This window comes from Pollicipes pollicipes, unplaced genomic scaffold (genome assembly GCF_011947565.3).
Source record: "Pollicipes pollicipes isolate AB1234 unplaced genomic scaffold, Ppol_2.1 Scaffold_4740;HRSCAF=5597_pilon_pilon_pilon, whole genome shotgun sequence".
Lineage (NCBI taxonomy): Eukaryota > Metazoa > Arthropoda > Thecostraca > Pollicipedomorpha > Pollicipedidae > Pollicipes > Pollicipes pollicipes.
Genome location: NW_023596545.1, coordinates 25572990 through 25595078, shown reverse-complemented (window position 1 = coordinate 25595078; position 22089 = coordinate 25572990). Strand labels below are relative to the sequence as shown.

Sequence of the window (22089 nt, the reverse complement as noted above, 5' to 3'; positions counted from 1 at the left end):
CATCACATGACCACCAGCTGGCCGGCCACCGCCAGAGGGACAGACAGACCGACGTGGTGTGCAGACCCGGTGACGGGTCTGCCACACCACGTGACCGCCAGCTGGCCGGCCGCTGCCAGAGGGACCTCCTGGTGGCGGGTCTGCCACACCACATGACCACCAGCTGGCCGGCCGCGCCAGAGGGACCTCCCGGTGACGGGTCTGCCACACCACGTGACCGCCAGCTGGCCGGCCTGCCAGAGGGATCTCTGGTGGCGGGTCTGCCACACCACGTGACCGCCAGCTGGCCGGCCGCTGCCAGAGGGACCTCCCGGTGACGGGTCTGCCACACCACGTGACCGCCAGCTGGCCGGCCACTGCCAGAGGGATCTCCTGGTGGCGGGTCTGCCACACCACGTGACCGCCAGCTGGCCGGCCGCTGCCAGAGGGACCTCCTGGTGGGGGTCTGCCACACCACATGACCACCAGCTGGCCGGCCGCTGCCAGAGGGACCTCTCCGCTGACGGCTGGAAGAGGGAGTTAATTTCGGTGACCAGCCGGAGCTTGGCTGCGGCCGGTGTCCACTGGCCCATCCCCCCTTATGATTCAGGTGTTTCAGGTGTGGGGTGCATTTCCAACGTGACCGCTTCGCACCCTCATGTTTATAGTCATCTGATAGTAGTATACGTATCGATTATATACCCATGATTTTTACGCAACTGCGGTGCTGCCAGGCGCAATCCAACTCGCAACGCGCATTTATCACCTTGGCTCGGTATGCCGTGATTCTTGGCCTTCCCTTCCGTTGTATCCGTGGCTTCAGGTCGGTAGTTTTTTCTAAGCATCGCTGTCGCCAACAGGTGACGACACCATGGAATTGATGTACAGCCCTATGTCCACGTCCTGCCGGGCCGTACTCATGTGCATCAAGGAGATGAAGCTCAAAGTCGATCTCAAGAAGATGGACATCCAGAGGAAGATGGAACACATGATGGCCTGGTTTGTGAAGGTGCGGAATGTTCTAAGATGCACGTCGGGCGCGTTGCAGGCGACCGATTGCTCGAAATGCCATGAAACTTGGGAGTTTTGTTAGATATCTGATTAAAAACGCTGGCTACCGATCGGAGGCTGTCCTCCGTCTTAGACATTTTCAGGTGGATGATGGGCTTGCAGCGAAAACAGCTGGACAGTAAGCTGTCCAAGTTGCAACTGACACCGTGTCTCAGCGTGTGGCGCATGCGATGTTCACAGTGTGCAGGAATATGGCTGCGGGCTGACGTTTTTGGTGGAGCCGGTTTTGGTCATGGCAACCGTTAGACGCTGATGTTTAAGTACTCCGAGGCACCTGACATTTCCTGTCGATGCCTGTTGCCACCACAAATGCCCGGCATGCAGATGCATGCTGCTTATTTTACCTCAGAAGCAATCACTAGTTCAGATTGTCACTTATTCAGAGTACGTTGCTTGCTCACGGAAGTGAACGGCGGCGTGTTGTGGGGATGCATTTGAGTCGCCTGGCCGCCCGTAAGAAATGCACGGCGCCCCCGCTGACCGTTGACCGAGTCCTTCCGCTTCAGCTGAACCCGCAGCACACCGTGCCAACCCTGGAAGACAACGGCTTCATCCTGTGGGAGAGGTGAGTGGATGGCCATGGTCACAGCTCCTGATCATGCGTGTCGGTGTGGTCATGTGGTGCACAACTGGCAACACGTCCTACGAAATGTTGATATAATTGTCTACGAGGCATCAAGCCCATGCCAAGCACTGAAATGCACTGTCTTAATCAGAGATGTGCCTAGCGGATGCCAAGCTATCTAGAAAACTGACATTTGACGGAAAGGCGCGGGGCCCTCGGTCCGGTCGAGGAGGCGTCGCAACACAGGACACCTCCCGAACTACACCACGGACGGCGAACCCGAGCTACTGTCGTTACCGCTCCTCTCACCCCATGAGCAGGCAGACGCGCAAGCGACAAACCCAAACACAGACCCTGATCCGACACCAAGCACAAACGCGCATCGTAGCGCAACCGCCCGAATCCGACGCCCCGAAGACCGACACCCTGGCCGCTAACCTCGCGGCCCGTGTCAGCGATCTGATCGGGCCTTGTCACGTGGGTGTAATCGCCGCCGTGTTTGTTCACCGCGCTATGGAGACGTGCCCATTTGTGGCTGAAGGGAGGAGAAACATCTGGCCACACCGCAGCCATCAAGGCTGCTGGAGAAGCTGGGCCGTTTTCGGGCAGATGTAGAAAGTGAGCAGATTGTCAGCCAATCGTAACGTCTGCTTATTCACTCGTAGCGGCAGCTCCAGTCGGTAATTAAAGGCTGTACATCTGACCAGATCGGAATTCAGCGCTGTTGTCAGTCGGTTTGCAGTGTGCGCTGATGCTGCACCGCACTGCGCAGAACTGTTCTGAACGGCCGTGCACACTAGAGCCAGGACACACTCAAACGCCCTGACGCGGCCGCGGGCTGCCTGCAGCTCCCCGCTCCTCGCCCGTCTGACCCCAACGAGCCCTGTACGTCCGTCGTCCGCACGGCCTTCGCTCCCGGCTGGCGCGAGGGCCACTCCTCATTATGCAGCGGGTGCGGCCCGCCCGGCGGGCCGGCCGGGCGGTCCGGCAGCTCACCAGGGCGGCTACCGCGCGCGGCGCAGCAGTCCGGCCCTGCCGCGTCAGGCGGCCCAGACCTGGGATAAACACACGCCACGGGGTCGTCTGGTCGGCCGGAGATAGTAAGCTCCGATCAGTCTGACTCAAGGCCTAGACCGTTCGTCAACGTATCGGTCTGCCGCGTCATGGATTGGAAGAGAGTGGCCAGACCGGCCGCATTTAGATGCCAGAGAGTGCTGCTAAACATAACATAGCACCACCATGAGGAATTTGAAAGTTAACGGGACATGAGATTGTCGTGGACTGTTTGGTAATTGCCGGCCCCCGAGTCAAAGAACCCACGCGGCTGGTTATGGCTGTCACTCGTGCAAGACGCTACCGACCGCCGCGTCCCTTCCTCCCTGCTAGAAAAACCTTAGTCGCCTTCCCTTTTCTTTCATGTCCACATTCGGCTTTTATTCGAATCCCTTCACAGCAAACGTCGCCTCTATCAGACCTTACAGATGACGCCCGTTTTCGCTCCGTGCACGTGGCGACTCGTGCCTCTACCATCTACGTGCCTTCCCTGGCGACGCCTAACCTCTTCCCCTCTCCCTGAGGACATGGTCTTCACCCCTGGCGCCCTCACCCAACCAAGACGCCTTTCTTCGCTTCCCTTCCGAAGTCCTCCTCCGCACTTCCTCTTCAATGAGGAAGCCCTCCTCCTCCTCCCCTTCCAGCCTTCATCCCTGGGGCGTCTGCGATATCTACGAGGTCAGGTGAAATCTCCTACCTACGCTTTGCCAGGCCTCCCTCCCTGGTAACCCTGCACCTGGGGGGGCCCTTCCTGGTGACGCTTACCTGGATTCCTTCCCTGTCAACACTCACCTGGCCTGCCTCCCGGCGACCACCTTCTGGCCGTCCTCCCTGGCGAACCGCCGCCTAGCCTGACTTCCTGGCTACCCCTATCCTGGCCCCCTCCCTGGAGGACGTTCGCCTGGTCCTCCCTCCCTGCCAACCCCAGCCTGGCTTCTCTCCTGGGCGATGTGTTCGCTTGGCCTCCCTCCCTGGCGACCTCACCCAGGCTGCTCTCCCTGGCGACGCCCGCCGGGGCCCTTCCTGGCATCTTCAGCCTGGCTTCTCTTCCTGGGCAAACGCCTGCGCGGGCCGATCAGCCATCAGGCCGACGGACACTGCGGCGAGCGCGGCGAGATGAACTAATGGCCCGCCTGTCGGCGAGGGCGCCATCGTCGCCCGCGTCGCCGACCGCTGCCCCGCTGCTGGCGGCGCCTTCTGCCCCGACCACGTGCCCACCACAGGCCGGCCGAAGGAAGTGTTCCAGCGGCCGGCGGGCTGCGGGGGGCCGCTCGCCCGACGCAGCAGTTCGCTCGACCGTCCGGCTGGCGGGGAGGGTCGGGGCGCGAGCACCGGCCGGGGCCGCCGACGGCCGCGGGGACCATCCGGGGGCGCGCCGCGGCCGCGGCGGCGAGTGACTAGTGCGAGGGCCCCCGGGCATCAGGCAGGGTCGGCTGGTGTCGTTCGGACGTCCCATCGGGTTTTAGTTGGGTGGGGCGTAAAGCGCGGGTGACGTCAGCGTGGTGACGTGCGTTGTGCTGGACCACGGCTCCCTTGGTGTAGGTAACAGTGGTCTGTAGCTATCAGACTCAATCGCTCCTCAGCCTTTTGATCACCGGCTCATTTTACTGTTGCGGACGAAATCTAGCTCGTGTTGTAGGGAGGACAGGATTCCAGCGACCTCGCTCCGTCGATTTGCTTTGTTCATTTAGTTTTACCAGCCACAACAGTGAAATCAGCAAAGGAACATTTAGTTGTGTTTCGTGCATGCGTGAGGTGTACGGCATCGGTGCTATCGGTATCGCCGCGGTACCTTCATTACCTCATGGAGACGGAAACACCTTACGATGTACTTTCCTTCATGCACAGGGTTTGATTTTAGTTGCCATAGAGAGCACCACGCGTTTGACGATGCTATTGAGGATGTTTTTTTCTGCCTCGCTGGCATCGGTCACCTGCCATGTCCGCTATATGCCCTTCCTTTTAAACGTTCCGGTCAGAAGGCTCAGACGAGCCAGTTCATGCTGAGATATTCCATGCACGTTCTCTGTTATGTGATGACAGGTGGCTATCACAATGATAGCCGTTGACGTGCCGCTGTCTCTGGCGTCTCTGATTTTTTGCAACGCCCGACTGTCCGCTGATTTCTGGCCTGTGCCGTTCCGCGGTGTCCAGTCCTGTTCTGATGTCCTCAGTTGCATCATCATCTGATGTCCGGCTGCCGGACTTATGTGCGCGTAGTCAGTCGCGAAAAACTTGCCAAGAGGCGCGGTCACGGCTAAAGGAAGGGCTGACCATCCGCGACTGCGTGGCTCGGTAGCCTGAGCCTCCATGGAATCTAACGCCTGATCCTGGACTGGCATCCTCGGGTTCGGTGGGACCGGACACTCCCGACAATGTGACGTTATCGAGCCTTCCGTGTCTGGAAACGGAGTTCCACACTCGAGGGTGAGGGCCAGAGCTATCTCAGTTCAGATCCCCGCCCGGGGGGAGTGGCTTGTCGCCGGTGCGCCCCAGAGCCAACACCTCAGCCCGCTCGCTCTGCTGTCCGTCCGCTCTGCCCGCCCGGGCGCGCGCCGTGCGGTGCGGCATCGGCCGCGTCAGCGTCACCTCTGGTCGCGTCGGCACGGTGGCCGCACCAAGCATGCGCCGCGCGTGGTGCGCCGCATCGAGTGACGCTGTCCGCGGGGCGGCGGCGCCGGCCTGCCGCAGGTGGGGCCGGCTTCGGCGGCTGCCGGGCCGGGAGGTCGCGGGTGCCACGTGCGCCAGGCTGGGGCCGGTGCGTGCCCCGGGTGGAGCTTGAGGCGCCGCGGCGACGCCGTCCGAGGGCGGGGCCGCGCCCGGCGCCCCATCTCACCGTGACGGCCCCCTGGCGCGCGCCGCATGGAGATGAGGGCGCGCTGCGCGGCGGCGAGGCCAGCCGAGAGGCCTGAGCCGGCCCGCCCAGCTCCGCGCCGCGTCGTCAGCGCCGCCGGTCCGGCCGTCCGCCTCGGCCGGCGTCGGCCGTGACCCGCGCCGGCCGAGCCTCGAGTCGCGCGTCGACCAGGCCCCGCCGGCGCATTCGCTATGCGTGCGAATCACCGCGTCAAGGCCGCCGCGCCACGGTCCGCCTGATTTGCATGCGCGACGACCTGCCGGGCGGGCGCCTGCAGCCGGTGTCCTGCAGCGGAGACGGCCGCCGAGCCGGGCCGAGAGTGGTGGGCCGGTCAGTGGCCATGGTAACGCGCCCCGGCCCGGTCGGGCGGACAGGCGGCCGCTGTCCGGCGGTCCCGTGTCCGCCCGCCGGGGAGAGAAGTCGCGTCTCCTTGCCCGGAGGTGGGGCTGACGGCGCGGCGGCGGGAGGAAGACGGCGCCGCTCGGCGTCAGACCGGTCACCACCTGTCTTTTTCTGCTTTGCTGCCGCGTGCCAGTGCGATCCGACGGCAAGTAGAGAAAGATTGGTGGGTACCGGTCGTCTCGACGGGACTCCTGTGTACCATCGAGGCTGTACCGTCATGATTCACACCATCCATTGCTGATATTGTGCGATGCTGGTCGCAGTTGAACACAGCTTTTGGAGGATTAATACACGGTGTCCGTGAAGAGGAGTTTTCTATCGCCTGACATATTTGTAAAACGCTCTAAACGCATCGAACGTCCTGCCACGAGCTGCAGTGGAAGGAAGTCCAACAGAAGTGACAAAGGCCATTGGATCTGGGAACAAGGCGATGCCGGATGTGTTTCGCACATGAGACGCCTGTTCTGGTAGCGGGCCGCCGCCATTTTCAACGCTGTCGAGCGGCAGCCCGCAACGGCTGGCACCTTGGAGCAAACATTGATTTCGCGGGCGTCGACAGTACGTCACCTCAGCTTATTTACATGGAGACCGTGCATGGCCGGCCGAGGGGCGCTGGCGCGGCCTTGGGCGGAGAGAAGTCGTCCTGGTCGCTACATCAATATACAGACGCTCACATACCTGACCTCGCGTCGCGCCGAGCGCAGTCCGAGGAGGCTGGAGAGGCCACCACCGTCGCCGTCGCTCCGGGGCCAGGAGCTTGGGCTCACCAGGAGGCTGCCAGGGCCGTGGATCAGGCGCCGGGCGCTGACTGGCCGCTGGGGCAGGGCGGGACCGGTCGCCATCCTCGTCCTCGCCGCTCGATCTCACCTCCCTCCCCCCCCCCCCGCTGCGAGGCGACGATGGCCGTCCGTGTCAGGGATGTCGGTCGTGGTGCAAGCGTGCTTGCCTCACTCGCCGCGTGAAAGCGATGCCAGCGGAGTGCACCCGCGGAAGGCTCGGCCGCGCTGCGGCTGCTCTCGGGGTGATGCCGGTACTCGCGTGGCCCCCAAGTTTGTCCTTTAGATAGCAAACATCGCTGTTGACATAGTGCTGCGCCTGAGGGGTGACGCAACCTGGGAAACCTTTTCCTGATACTTGATCGTGGCTTGTGGGAGTGCGCACGTCCCTCTCTGGGGGTGCCGGTTTCGTCCTGCACATGGCTTACAATCGGTATCCAAGAGGCTGTATTTTCGAAAAAGCTGACGAGACAGCACGCTACATCAAACATGGATTTCGCTGACAAAAATACAGACACAAAGTCACAAAGAAACGCTGACTCTGGGCTTAAAAGTTGCTGACGCGACGCATGTCAGCCGGCTGTTGGTCTCCCATCAAGTCATTAAACAACAGTGAGCCGCACCAACGCGTCGTGAATTCCCAACACACGACACTCCACACGAATCGTGCCTCTCAGCGACGCAAAACACTGCACTCAAGGCATGCTTGTGAATACCTCTGCACGTGGAGAACGAACCACGGATGGGGAAGGGGGCCTCCTTAGCAACGAGAGCGGAAGCCATCTCACCGGTGGGAAACGCCTTGCCGGTACATATGTTCCCTCTGATGTTGACGACCAAGCTGATCGGCTGGGCTGATTGGTGGGGTTTCCTGGCAATGACCGTGAGACCTCATGCCTCCACCGAGGATCTCTGCCTTCGTCTGGGCGTTCCGCGAATGCCGATTGTCTTCACCAGGCGTTCCGGACATTTGCATCTCCATTGCCTTTGCAGCCAGGCCGACTGCTAAGCGATAAAACGAGCCCAACCGCCAACGGCGGGCCCCTGGCGTGTTGCTAGGCGCTCGTGGAACGCTCAGTGATAATTTCCTACTGCACATGCTCTCCACGCATTCTCGGCCTACGTGTCATAAGATTGTTCTATGACCCATGCCCTTGACTGAAAGTGCACTGAGGACCACGCAACGGAGCAGTTTTAGTGGTAGTAGCCATGGCATCGGCATGTTTTTGCATTGCCCGTTAGTCACCCGTTCACAGAATATACTGGTTTTCGTGGCCATTTCACTTAGGCAACTATGTGATTATATGCTTGGAAGGCTTCATAAAACCCCTTTCTTTTCATTCATTATTTGAGCTACCTCTCCTCGGGCCCTGCAGTCCGGGCTTCACATAATTAACATCTTCATGAATCACGACGGAGCTTCGCACCAAATGCAGTATGCAGACGTCCCAGCCGCTCCATCAGGCCTGGGCTACACTGACAGCACGGTTGTCAGGAGGTTCACCGGCTGACGTCAGGGTCCCTCGGAGCCATGACCCGGAGGGCGGGAGCTGCAGGCACCCCTGCTCCGCACGGGCAGCCGCGCGGGCCGCGATGTCACGGGTGTGACTGCGAATACCGTACACGTTCCCAACGGGCCGTGTCTAAACACAGCGGAACGTGCGCGGCACTGTACAAAGAATATACGGTGGCGCCAGAACTTGCCGGACCGCGGGGAACACAGCAGTGCCTTCCGGAGCACACGCGCAGCCGACGGAACACAACAGTGCTGGAGCACTCTAAAGCTGGCAAACACGGCAATGCCGTCCGTGGCACCTCACAGCTGGGGAGCACAGCAGTGCATTCCGGAGCAAAACTCACGGGTGAGCACCACGGAACGGAACGTTGCCCTCTAGAACAAATACTGGCCAACGGTGGGACGGAACACTGTCCTCCTTGCGTTGTCCTCAAGGGGACTCACGACCTCGAGATCACGGAATATGGCACTGTCCTCTGAAGCGCCATCGCTGTCAGCACCGCGAGGCCTGCCGCTGTGTTCCAGAGCATACCTGCCGCTGCGGGATCACACGCAGAGTACAGAGCACAGAGCATCCAAAGCGCAGGGCCGTCTGCGGCACCACGACAGCCTATGCTTTCGTCTGGAGCGCGTTCCCACTTTGTGGGATTCGGACAAAACACAGCCCCCCAGAGCACACCGGCAGTCAAACCACAGAGCACGGCGCCGCTCAGCTGATCACGCCGGCGTCTGCGGCGCCGGGGAACGCAACACTTCGATCCGCGGCAGGCTCACTGCTGCGCGATGACATGGTGCGTCACACAGCCCCGCAGAGCACATTTACAGCTGGAGCTGGAGCACCAAGGAACTCACACTGCCGTCCGAAACACACTTGCAGATGAGGAACCGCGGAACATAACTGTGTTCCCAAGAGCACATGCACGTCATCGTAGAAGTGTGGAGCGCAGCGCCGCCGCCGGAGCACACTCGTAGATGGGGGACCGCGGAGCACGTGTGTGTTCTCAGGAGCACATATACGTCATCGTGGAACTGTTGAACACAGCGCTGCTATTCGGTCAGGGTTCGCCCCATCTCTGCGGGCCTTCGAGTACCGCCCCCAAGGACACAGGCGCAGCTGCAAGCCACGCAACACGACACTGCCGTCGGGTAGAGCACGTTTCGCGGGGACCAGAGCACCATTTCTGGTCACGTTTTGGACGTTTCCGCCGCGCGTGAAAAGGCCGTTTATTTTGAGCGGCGCCGAGGCTCAGACGGCGCGCCATTCCATGCGAGCCCACCGCGCCCCCTCGCCCAGACGTGGCTTTACCGTGGGAGTGACGTCAGTTGATGGATCACTTGGTCACGCCGCAGCACCGTCGGTTCGGCCATGGTCAAGCCCCGTCAGGCCGCGTGGCTCGTCTGTGAGTGTGCAGATTAGCGCAGAGCTGTTGGGAAACGCCAGCCGCGCTATCTTGGTTTTGCGCACGCACTGAACCCTGCATCTAACGATCGGCTAAATACGAACATACCATGATTATAGCACCAGGTATGAAAACAATAAAGGCGCTCTTAGAACATCTTAATTTATCCCGAAACGTTTAGATAATAGTTGGCATGAACGCCTTACAAGGTCCAAAGAGCAGGTGTGTGTCTGATTCTGGCCGTCCTTGAACCCAAGTCTGGACTTATGGCCTTCTGTGACTCTGACTAAATTAAACTGATTAATTACATAGACAAATTCGACTCAAAGAAGACACGAAGAAGACTCAGAGAAGAGAAAACTCAGAGAAGACTCGAAGACCTGAAGTCGCTTTTTTGAGAATTTGGATTCCGTTTTGGACCTTAGACTCAAGGTGGTTAATAAGCGCATGAGATGTAATTAAGACTCGGACACATATAATCCCGAAGACCATGGGATTTAACCAAACTTCGGCGTTTATTCGAGTTTCGACCAAGGTTGTTAAGTGAACTTTGATAGCAAAACGCGCGTTGTGAAATACATAGTTCGGTACGGACAGGTGTGTCGATTTTACATTCACCTGTGAGTCCCCTGCCCCCTGAATGTTGAGTTGTCCCGTCCCCCTCCACGTTGGTTCGTCCACCTAATGTTTTTGCGTAGAATATGACGAGAAACGTAGGAGAGGTTTAATTTTAAAAATCTGAACCCAAAAAGGCGCCCACAGATCCTGTGTAAGACCGACGTATAATGGTTTATTTTGACATTATTTGCTGGCATGGCTACTGTGCTGCTCGAGTTAAGATATTGTTTGGTGTTAAGTGTATTTGCGAGGATCATTACGCATATAGGTAAGACAGTACCGCTAGCATGATTCCTCGAAGAACAACCAGGAGGAAAGAGAGCTAGATGTTTTGATATTTCAGTTACATGCCTTCATCGAAACGAATAATAGTAGCAGTGGTCTTCTGGTAGCCGTTTCCATAAGGACATTTGACCGAAATATCAATGCATCTATCTCTCTTTTCTCCTAGTTGTTGTTCGAGTAATATTATTAACAGCACTGTCTTATCTGTAAGGTATGATTTTGTTTGTTAAAAACTAATAAGAAGCAAAGAATTCCCCTCCATCAAAACAAAATCATGAAGAAATACACATTTGCGGAGAATGGGTGAGGGTTGGAGAGGCTGGGGAGGGGGGGGGAAGGGGGGGGGGGTCATGTCGCCGGCCCCTGCGCTCGGCTCCGCGATCACTTACAGATATCAACGGCCCTGGTTATAGATGAATTGAGCAGACACCGCCGCACAGTCTACCATGGATAACATGAGCAGGCAGGTAATGAGTGGCCGACGTCGCCTTTGTGTTTGGTTGTGTCGGTCAGCCTCATTTTGGCCGTTTCGGCTGCCTTCGGTTTGGTTAGGCTGAATTGGTTTTGCTAGATTAGGTTAGAAATACGGGGAAGGCCATCAACGTAACCATACAATTTGATACGTTTTCAATGATAATTTGATGAGACGTCAGTTAAGATCAGCATGTCTTAGTTAGGTTAAGCTTGACCTTGTTTGATTTTCCAGGTTTTTGTTCTTGACGTACTTTATCTCTGACAATCTGATATATATTATCTTTATCCAGTGTCATTCAATGATAAACTGATGGGCCGGGGCACAGAGGAAGGCGCGAACTACTTCTCCAAAGAATTGGAGTCAGACTCGAACACACATATCATTAAACATTAAATTGATTGAACTCAGCCTTACGTAATATGCCAGAGGTATAAAGTAGGATCTTGAAACTAGGGCTGGGAGACGAATGCCGACGGAGTTTTTGGACCTGGACAAATGACTGTTACAGAGAGCTTCAACCCTTCCTAGAGTGCAATGCACCTTGGCGGAAATGTTAAATAACCTCTTGTCTGTCCTTGCGATCCTTGGGAGGCCTGGCGGAACATATGTCCATCTTCGGAAGAATTATAAGAGTATGTTCGTCGTCCATACTTGAAAGAAAGACTTTGACGCCCGTATCCATTGGTCGTAACCGCATGCCCATTGAGAGCTTAATAATAATTGCATTCCCTTCTTTGCAAGGATTGCAGATGAGCTTCTTTCTACCCACCCAGGAAAACGATCTGAACGTTTCTCCCCAAGGAGAATGATTGACACCGTGGGCATCAGAACTGGAGATCCGTGCACAACTGACCCACCAATTTTTGTGAAAGCTTAGCGTTAACGCCAAGTCTATCCGTGGAAGTTGTCCCCCTCGAGAGGGATTCCGCCCTCCCGCTTTTCGGGACGGTTACTCGTGCGTGTTCGCACGCGTCTTCACTCCTGTTCAGACAATCTGATCGTTTCTCACTTATGAAGGAAGTGTGCGCAGTGTGCACCCTGCCCTCAGCACTGTGTGCGACTGTGAACGAACGTGCAAGCGGCCATCTGGATCACCGAGAGTGGGATCTGTCACCTGTGCTGCACGTCCTCGATAATCACCGAGGGTGGGGCCCGCTGCCTGTGCCGCACGTCCTCGATAAAACAGCACGTCACGTTCGCGAAGAAGTCGTAATAATCTGTCATATGATACATTCGTCATAAGCTGAAGCAAACAAATCGCATCTATGTGAAGCTCCTGTTCATAAGTGAGGAGGTGTATAGACAGCTGGATACCGTTGTGCCATAGAGTGGTTTGCAACACCTTTAGAGGAGCTCTCAAGATCAACGTTAAATCTATAGCAATGTGTTCATAGACCAACCGTTCAGGACTATGGTGAGTTAAAAGTTCTTATGTTAAGTTAGCAGCCTTCAATATACCAGGAATTACTGGTTAAATAACTTTGTAATGCAAATGACGATTATATTGGCAGCTTTAAGAATTTGAGGCTGTGCTCATCCTCAAGAGTTTGGAAGCATATGAAGTATATTAAATATATGATGATCTGGATGCATGCGTCATGCACACTTTCTTAAGTCGAGCACGGCTCGAAACATTGAGTATCGTCGGTATTATTGCTACTTAGAATTATGCCATCGTTTAAACCAGGCATAATAAAAGCCGTTAGCTTAGCATTAGAACTTGCCACTCATAATGCGGAAATGCCAGGCCTTGTTATATCAAGTTCAGGGATATTTTCTGCGTTTCCTTGGCCCGGGATTCCCATTTTGCCCAAATGCGTTGGAGAGCGGAGAGAAACATTGTGCGGAATGGGAGGAGGAGGAGGGGGGAGGGGGAGGGGGGGGGGGGGGGGTAAGGGCAGCAATGGGTGTAGGTTGACAGCTCCTCCCCCCCCCTCAAAGCATATTAAGTGACGTCACTGTCTCTAGTAAGATAATTTCGTTCCATACACCGATATGAATGTCCATGGCGAGTCTATACGTCCATGACGAGTGCATGCCCACCAAGCGGCTAGCGTCCGTCCACCAGACGGTCCAGTGCCTGCGCACCACACACATGTCTACCAATGGGTTGTCAGTTTACACATGTACCTCTGTGCACCCCCTTGTGAGCCAGTATAGCGCCGTGTACCGAGAGGACAGTCGCTTATCCAGCCCTCCGGCACACCGGCGCCATCACCCGTGCTCTGGGCGTGCCGTCCGCACGTCCGTCAGCTCCCCCGAGCCCCAGCGGAGACTACATCGCCCGCCCTCTCGGCGGGCCATGTACGGCCCTGTCTGAGCTCGGTGCGCCACGCCAGCACCTGTCCCCGGTCGCAGCAGCCTGCCCGCCGCTGGCACAGGCGAGCTCCCGTGCTGGCGGGGTCTCCGCCGGCGCCTCTCCCTCGCCGCGCGGCCGGTCGCGGCAGGCGACAGGGCGGCAGCGCTGGCCGGCGCGCGTCGCCGCCGCGGCCGCCACTCGGCGCTGTTTATTCGACGGCGGTTCAAGGCTGCCACCACAGGCGCGGCCGGCCCGACGCGCCGGGCTGCGCTCGCGCGTCAGGACTAATGGCTGGAGGGGTCAGATGTGTGCAGCGCCGGCCCGACGCGCCGGGCTGCGCTCGCGCGTCAGGACTAATGGCCGGACGGGGTCAGATGTGTGCAGCGCCAGGCCGGGCCGCGGCGGGCGGGTGAGTGCGTCAGGACTAATGACCGGAGGGGTTCAGATGTGTGCGGCGCCGGCCCGACGCGCTGCGCACGCGCGTCGGGACTAGTAGCCGGTGGGGTCAGATGTGTGCAGCGCCGGCCCGACGCGCCGGGCTGCGTTCGCGCGCCAAGACTAATGGCCGGAGGGGTCAGATGTGTGCAGCGCCAGGCCGGGCCGCGACGCGCGGGAGTGCGTCAGGACTAATGGCTGGAGGGGTCAGATGTGTGCAGCGCCAGGCCGGGCCGCGGCGCGCGGGGAGTGCGTCAGGACTAATGGCTGGAGGGGTCAGATGTGTGCGGCGCCGGGCCGGGGCGCGGCGGGCGGGAGTGCACCAGGACTAATGGCTGGAGGGGTCAGATATGTGCGGCGCCGGGCCGGGCCGCGGTGGGCGGGAGTACGTCAGGACTAATGGCCGGAAGGGCCAGATGTGTGCGGCGCCGGGCCGGGCCGCGGCGGGCGGGAGTGCGTCAGGACTAATGGCTGGAGGGGTCCGATGTGTGCAGCGCCGGGCCGGGCCGCGGCGGGCGGGAGTGCATCGCGGCCAGCTCTCGGCCCGGCATGGGCAGCGAGCCGGCGCCGCGGCGCCGCGACAGCGCTCAGCTGTCCAGCGGCGGACGCGCCGACCGGTGTGGACCGTCGGGAACGGCGCGCTGAATTCGGCTCGCCTGACGAGAGCCGCTCGTGGCGAGAGCCTCACGCAGCAGAACGGTCTCGAAGAGCGCGGCGGACGGTCATCGACGCTCGTTGCTCGGCACAAGCGGTTGTCCGTCCTTGCACACTTTCGTGCTACACGTGGTTGCACAAATATGGTGGGCGTTTGTTGCTCTTCCCTCCTCTCATTCTCTCTCTCTCTCGCTCTCTCCTCCTCTCTCACTCCCTTTCCCTCTCTCCCGCTCTATCCCTGTCCCTCTTTCGCTACCGCTCTGCCATCCCGCTCAGAACCTCTGATTTCCATACCATGAATAGGCTCCGTGAGTGAGAGAGTGGGCTGAGAATGAGCCAATCTGAGCGCCGTGCCAGAGCATGAATGAGGCATGTTAGCTGAATAGCCCGTGTAATCTTGCTCTGGTGTCGAACATGACCCCTGCTAGAGCGCACTAAGTAGAAAGGCGGATTCACCGAGAAGGCGTTCGATGCAATTCTGACGCCCTGAGCAACGATCCGACTTCTATTTCAGTCACTGTTTCGCAAGAGGTCATCACATGAGCGCCGACTGTGCTCATATGACGTTGAACTGGTGTCTTTCAAGGCGAACTGCAGCCAACTGATAAAGGGACGGCTGTCCTTGCACCCCGGGGACAATGGAAAGCGCAGTGTGCCATCTAATGGTACTGCGCGACTGCATTATTTGCTCATCCGTCCGTTTGTCCATCTCTTCGACCGGTAACATTTCGCCGCTGCCTCTCCACGGACCCGCCTTCTCCCTTGCCTCCGTGAAAGAGCACTCTCTTTAACTTTACTACTACCACATTCTCCACTCTTACAACTCTCCATACTCCTACCCTACTCCTTTCCCTACCACCGTCTATTGCCTTGCCTCAGCCACGTCCGTTTCTCCCCGGTCGTCCGACCAGCGTCCGACCCACACCACCGCCGTCCGTCCCCCACCACTGCCGTCAGCCCTACACCACTGCCGTCCGTCCCACACCACTGCCGTCCGACCCACACCACTGCCGTCAGCCCTACACCACTGCCGTCAGCCCTACACCACTGCCGTCCGTCCCACACCACTGCCGTCCGACCCACACCACTGCCGTCAGCCCTACACCACCGCCGTCCGTCCCACACCACCGCCGTCCGTCCCACACCACTGCCATCCGACCCACACCACTGCCGTCAGCCCCACACCACTGCCGTCCGTCCACACCATTGCCGTCAGCCTTACACTACCGCCGTCCGTCCCACACCGCTGTCATCCGACCCACACCACTGCCGTCAGCCCCACACCACCGCCGTCCGTCCCACACCACTGCCGTCCGTCCCACACCACTGCCGTCAGCCCCACACCGCCGCCGTCCGTCCCACACCACTGCCGTCAGCCCCACACCACTGCCGTCAGCCCCACACCACTGCCGTCCGTCCCACACCACCGCCGTCCGGCGCTGAACGTGTCCGCGCCGCTCAGAAGCAGCGCCAGCGACAGTGCGTGCACGTGGTGTGCGCGTGCCCCTGACGCTCTGTGCACGAGGTGTGACGTGGTGCGCGCGCGCGCGCGCTGTGTGTTGCAGCCGGGCGATCTTGCAGTACCTGGTGAGCGCACACGGCCGGCCTGAGTACGACCACCTGTACCCCGCCAACGACCACCAGAGGCGCGCCACCATCGACCGACTGCTCCAGTTCGACTTGGTCACACTCAACAGGGCCATTCTGGAATACTTTGTGAGCAGCTGAGCTCGGCGGCCCGGCGCCGCCCGCTGGCGGCAGGGCGCGTCGGTTTTCACGGGAACTAGCGATCAGCATACGCTTAACTTCTCCCATTGCAATGCACTCGCTGCGGCGGCGTTGCCATGCCAACTTCTCTCGACAATTCCCGCCGGTATGTGAAGTGTGTGTGGAAGAATACTTGGATGGGGGAGAGAAGGGAGAGTTTTACAGTTTTCAGTCTGGGCTCCCGCCTGCTTTAACTACTGAGGATAGGAAGATTATTATTTTATCTGCAGACAGGTATAACCTTCAGTTTTCTGTGTAACTGCTACGTTTTGGGGAGCATTTCTTTTTATGGTAAATAACTTTTGAATGACCTCCTCTCAACTGAGACAACTTGCCCTACCCAGGGAAGTTGAGCCCGGAAAATTGCATCGTATGTTGGGAAAGTTGTGCTTATGTTACCTTTTTGCCATAGAGTAAGTTGCATCGCCAGTAAGCGGAATGCGTTACGACATGTAAACGTAACGTGCTCGTCTGTGCTGTTTCGTAACTCATCGTGACTTTGACATGACAAATTTTTGCCATTTCATCTGAGTTTGCTGTGCGACCACTGCAGCCTGTTTCTGTTGCTCGGGAGAGATTACTGGTCTACATAATCGTAGAAAATAGCGACTTACCATCCGAATGACTGTAAGTCGCGGCAATCATATCATGCAATTATTGGCAGCAAGTCAGTTACATTTGGTCGGTACATTCTATCACTGATACAACATGCCCCATGCACAGCTGACACGCATGTACCGACTTGGAAGACAGCTCGCGCCACCCGAAATCTTGGGCAAGCAGAGAAGCACCATGTTGCAGCAGCATAAAGCACACATGAACTCCCCTTCCACCCCGTGTAGCATTACGATTGGTTTAGTTATGCCGTATTGCCTTAGGACACATTTCCACCGATTGCTATGGTAACGATATACAAAAACCTGTTTGTCGCTCTCATCCCAAGGCGTGTGCACGCAGGCGGCAGCCAGAAGTACCCTGAAAGGTAAAGCGAGCTGCTGTGAGTCCGCTGAGTGATTCAAAACTGTCATCCATCGCGCAGATTTGTAATAATTCACCCTGATGCTCTTGGACATGATACAACTCACCCTACTCTCTCCACAAGGTAATATATACGTTAAGGGGATCAGACCGGTCAAAAGTTGCCTTCGAGTGAATTACGCTATTCCGAGGCAAAAAAAATATACATATATATGTATATATATATATATATATATATATATATATATATATATATATATATATATATCTGTCCCGTATTATTTTGCTTAATCTGATTGCTTTTGTTTGTTTTGGCAAGAGTTCGTCCTAATGCACTCTCCATAACTCCTATTTCAGCCAAAGGAAGAGGGCAAAAGTGCTTACATCGCATTGAAAATGGAAATCTGCCGTTTGAAATGTTTTTTTTTTGTATGAGGAAGTAAAGAACTGGATGGAATTTTTGGTAGCCTTTGGTTAACTGTTAAGTGCATTTGCGAGGAACATTGTTCGTATAAATAAGACAGCAGTAATAGCCTTATTGCTCGGAGAAAAACCAGGAGAATGGAGATGCACATGCGTTAAAATTTTTGCAGCATACCTTTATCAAAACCAATAGCAGAAGTCCGCTATTTTGTATCTGCTATCCAGAAGTCTTGATAGGACTTCTGCTATTGGTTACAATAAGGGCATGCTGACGACATATCAACGCATTTTTGTCTCCATTCTGGTGGTTTTTCTCTGAGGAATAAGGCCATCATCACTGTCTTAGCCTATGGTTAATTTGAAGACGTCCATACCCTGCCGGCTTAATGACCAGCACTGTTCTCGGCCATGTGGGCCTTCATCCCGATGCCGTGTTGGGCACCATCATAACATTACATTGCATGGTAATCAGTGACGCATTCTCAGCTCATGTAAGAACGTGATGCATTCTGGATATCATGAACAGCAAATGTGCGTGTGTTGCGTGTGCGTGCATGTGCGTGCGCGTGTGCGTGTACGTGTGAGTGCGTGTGTGTGTGTGTGTGTGCATGTGCGTGTGCGTATGCATGTGTCCGCGTTGACTAAATGATTCAGGTCCCATGCTGTTTTTATTGTTGGACCTCTTAATGTTTAGGATTGAACACAACAACCTATTTTAAATGAAATATAATGATTTTGGTTTGCAACAGAAAGCAAGTGAGTTTATTTTACACATGTCTGCCGATAAGCTTTCTGGTCAGTTCAACGCTCATCCTTACCATTGTCAGTAAGGATTAGTGTAATCTGACTGTACTATTATCAGTAGCACGGCCAATATGCTTGCCCGTGCTACTGATAAGGCACGGGCAATATGCTCCAATGGTAAGCGCTCTACCTCCTAGGTCGTTCACATACTTGACATTGTTTTCCAGTCATCACAAATGCGACTGCCAGTGAGTGATTTGCTGCATGCGCACTTGACGCACCGCCGCCCGATGTAGGCAATCAATCTTCGCTACCATTCACGGATGCCTCCTGAGTGTCACGGGTATGCAGACACTGTATGTACGAACGCGACGCTCCATCACAGCTGCGACACAGTTTGGGAGCATTGGATCGAGCCCGGTGCTAAGTCCCAGGAGATTCACCGCTGCCACACATCCATGTGGGCTGTTACGTGACCTGACTCCTGGGCGTGCATCCAGGAGCCGTTGGTTATCCGTGCGCATCTGTTGTGTGACCCGACTCCTGGACGTGCACCCAGGAGCTGTTGGCCGTCCGTGCGCGTCTGTTGTGTGACCCGACTTCTGGACACGTCCGTAGGAGCCGTTGGCCGTCCGTGCGCCTCTGTTGTGTGATCCGACTCCTGGACGTGCACCCAGGAGCCGTTGGTTGTCCGTGCGCGTCTGTCGTGTGACCCGACTCTTGGATGTGTCCCCAGGAGCCGTTGGTTGTCTGTTGTGTGACCCGACTCCTGGATGTGTCCCCAGGAGCCGTTGGTTGTCTGTTGTGTGACCCGACTCCTGGATGTGTCCCCAGGAGCCGTTGGTTGTCTATTGTGTGACCCGCCTCCTGGACGTGCCTCCAGGAGCCGTTGGTTGTCTGTTGTGTGACCCGACTCCTGGACGTGTCTCCAGGAGCCGTCGGTTGTCTGTTGTGTGACCCGCCTCCTGGACGTGCCTCCAGGAGCCAGTGATCCACCACGGGCACGCGCCCGACGACACCAAGGCCAACGCTCTCAAGCAGTCGCTCGACTACCTGGACCGCTTCCTGGAGGGCCACTACGCCGTGGGCGACCGGTTGAGCATCGCTGACCTGTCGCTGCTCGCCACCGTCTCCCGCCTGCAGGCGCACAACTACCGCACCGACTCGTACGCACGCCTGCGCACCTGGCAGGCGCACCTGCAGGCGACGCTGCCCTACTACGACGAGTGCAACCGGGAGGGGATGGAGATGTACCGCCAGATGCTGGAGCAGAGGAAGCAGTGATGGTGGAACAAAGAAGATGGCGCTGGGGAGCGGTTGGCGGCCATGATAAGGTCGTGCTCTTCAAGTTCTCTCGTTATTTTTTGTGGTAGAGCCAGAGAGGACAGCGAAGGTTTCCTGTGGTCGTTTCGTTAGAAGCGCGCGACACATGCATAAATCAAGCTTTATCGGTATGCCATTTAGATAATTATCGGTACGTCAGTTAGATAATTGGGGTCGACGTTTAATGCACTAATAATGATTTAAGGTGGATGTTGGGGTCACCGTTCCGTACCCAAATCAGACATGACGGCGACCTGACTGATCTGGAGCACGGGGCTAGCTTTTCTAACCAAATGCTTCGCTGTTCCAGGCAGAATTGTTAGTCTAAGGAAACGTGGTAAGACAAGTAAACTTGAAGCAACCTGATGAAATCCATCCCGGTGTTTTCACACGGAGCTGACCGTATTGCGGCGCTCTTGACGTCGTACCGGCAGACTTAAAGCCGCTGATGGTGACGGTGCGACTCGTGCTGCCGTTCACGTCAGTCATTCTGTGCAGGATAAGCTGCGCGTGTAGTCCATACCTATGCATCAATTTTAACGAGTCGCTGTGCTTGGCCACGTGTACGTAACTGGTGGCAAGCACGCACAGGGTCGATGCCGGCTGTTAGCAATGAATAGTGTGCGCCTTAAACACGCTTTCATAATAGCAAAGGTTTGGATGTGTCGCAGATATCTGGTGTTCACCGGCACTGCAGGAAAAAATAAGCGTTTCTTGTAATGCCGGCGTTTCATGCAACTTCCATAACCCCACTATCATTGTGCAATCTGACTGCAAGCCTTAGGCGCTGCTTGGAGTGGCCACGAGGAGGCGGACGCTCCCCAAAGTCAGAGTAATTACGCTGTTTGGAACTGGGTGAAGCGACAGGTTCAAACATTCATCTCTCCAAGCTGACAGGACTAACTAAAAAAGCTCGAAATAAGCGGGACATTCGTTTTGTAGCTCAAGATAAGCAACGCTCGAAGACGATGATTAAAGACAACGTGCCTCTTTTTTAACAAGTTCGCTCGTGTGTGGCCAACAGTCATCGCCATTCGTCTTTCTGCTTGTTGACGCAGGACGTGCCATTGTGACATCTAAGCGTGCTCATTACGAGCGGTGCAGTAGCACTTGTGCATGGTGCTACACTGTTTCGAACCTGCCAAACACGCGCACGTGGTGAACCTCCGTCCGTGAAACGAAGGCTGCTCAAGAGAGGCCTCCGCAAGCCCCTGTTTTCCTGATTGCTGTTCGGCGGCTACTTCCGCATGCACAGACATGTGGGCACTTCCTTCATGATCTACTCAGAACTGACCGCGCACTTGAAACGACTGAGAACTTATGGTTGACGCGTAATCAGGTAGAGCGGTTAGTTTTATGCTTTGAGGAGAAAGTGCGGTGGACAACAGTAATCGTGCATTGGAACATCAAACGTAAGCGGCCCATTCCAACATAATTTTCGCCCCGTCTTGTCATACTTTGCTTGAAACGTCTCCAAAACTTTTCCGGCGTTTCACGAAATGCTTTGAAATGATAATATCTGCCCGGCAAAAAGTGCAGTAACGGCGCTTACGGTAACCATCACGACTTATTGGACATTTGAAGATGCGCTTAGTATTTCCAGTCAGCTAGCGTGAAAAGGATGATTTTAGGAAGGCTGCATGCAACGCTGGCATTGCGTGAAACACCTAGAGTTTTCCTGACTATGCAAAACGCCTGCAACATGCGCGTGGGGTCCCGCTCCTCCTCCTCCTCCTCCTCCTCCTCCTCCTCTCCCCCCTCTCTCTCTCTTTCTGTCTCTCTCATGACAACCCTCCTCTCTTGAGCATGTTCAAAAACGCATTATAGACTAGCCTGGCGGATGCCCGTACCCAGTTGCCGGCCGCACGCCGAAGCCTTCGAGATAATCGTCAATGGCGCATTGGGTCAGACACGGGTGTCAGCTGAGTTGATCCCCTGTCTTGTTATGTGAATCGATTGAGCAGATTTAAAGCGAATTTATAAGGCAAACATGCAAACATTTAACGGGGCTGTGTAAGATTTATTCCGTCTGCGAATATTTGCATTTTGATTGACTTAAGATTATGAGTCGCGTTTGGGGTGCGGCTTAACAGTCTTGAAAGAATACATTAGGATTGCGGGTGTATACGTGGAGCATCCTGAAGTGCCGTGGCGTACAGTTCCGTCACCGCAGTGGATGGTAATAACACCAAAGAGTTGTCACCACGCTGACTGTTGCGTGACTCGTCCCAGTGACGCATTGCTTTGAATGACACAATTCACTCCTTCGCTGATTGTGTAATGGCTTCGTGTTGAGGTTGTGTGTCTGCTTGCTTCTCTTGCTTTCACACAAGTTCTCCGCAGTACACGCTTGCACTAATAAGGCATTACTATATACTATGTCATTAGCTTGTTCAATAAAGAGTAGCAAAGAACGGTTTTCGCTTAGTGACACATTAAATGAGTAAGCTTCACTTTGCATCAATAATTTGA

At 56.2% G+C, this 22089-nt stretch overlaps 1 protein-coding gene across 1 annotated transcript; it reads left to right on the top strand.

Annotated features, from left to right (window-relative positions):
* Positions 1-820: 820 nt before the first annotated feature.
* On the top strand, positions 821-22052 carry LOC119099261 (glutathione S-transferase D4). The gene is made up of 4 exons (XM_037222384.1): positions 821-988; positions 1557-1615; positions 15948-16098; positions 19276-22052. Exons 1-4 carry the CDS (start codon positions 851-853, stop codon positions 19576-19578), a joined length of 651 nt encoding a protein of 216 aa, XP_037078279.1. The 5' UTR covers positions 821-850; the 3' UTR covers positions 19579-22052.
* The last annotated feature ends 37 nt before the right edge of the window (positions 22053-22089 follow it).

What these genes read in the sequence shown, in the direction of transcription:
- LOC119099261 (XM_037222384.1), top strand. Translation starts at nt 851, where the DNA reads ATGGAATTGATGTACAGCCCTATGTCCACGTCCTGCCGGGCCGTACTC. An exon ending in TGATGGCCTGGTTTGTGAAG is followed by an intron (nt 989 to 1,556) that starts GTGCGGAATGTT and finishes CTTCCGCTTCAG; the next exon opens with CTGAACCCGCAGCACACCGT. An exon ending in GGCTTCATCCTGTGGGAGAG is followed by an intron (nt 1,616 to 15,947) that starts GTGAGTGGATGG and finishes TGTGTGTTGCAG; the next exon opens with CCGGGCGATCTTGCAGTACC.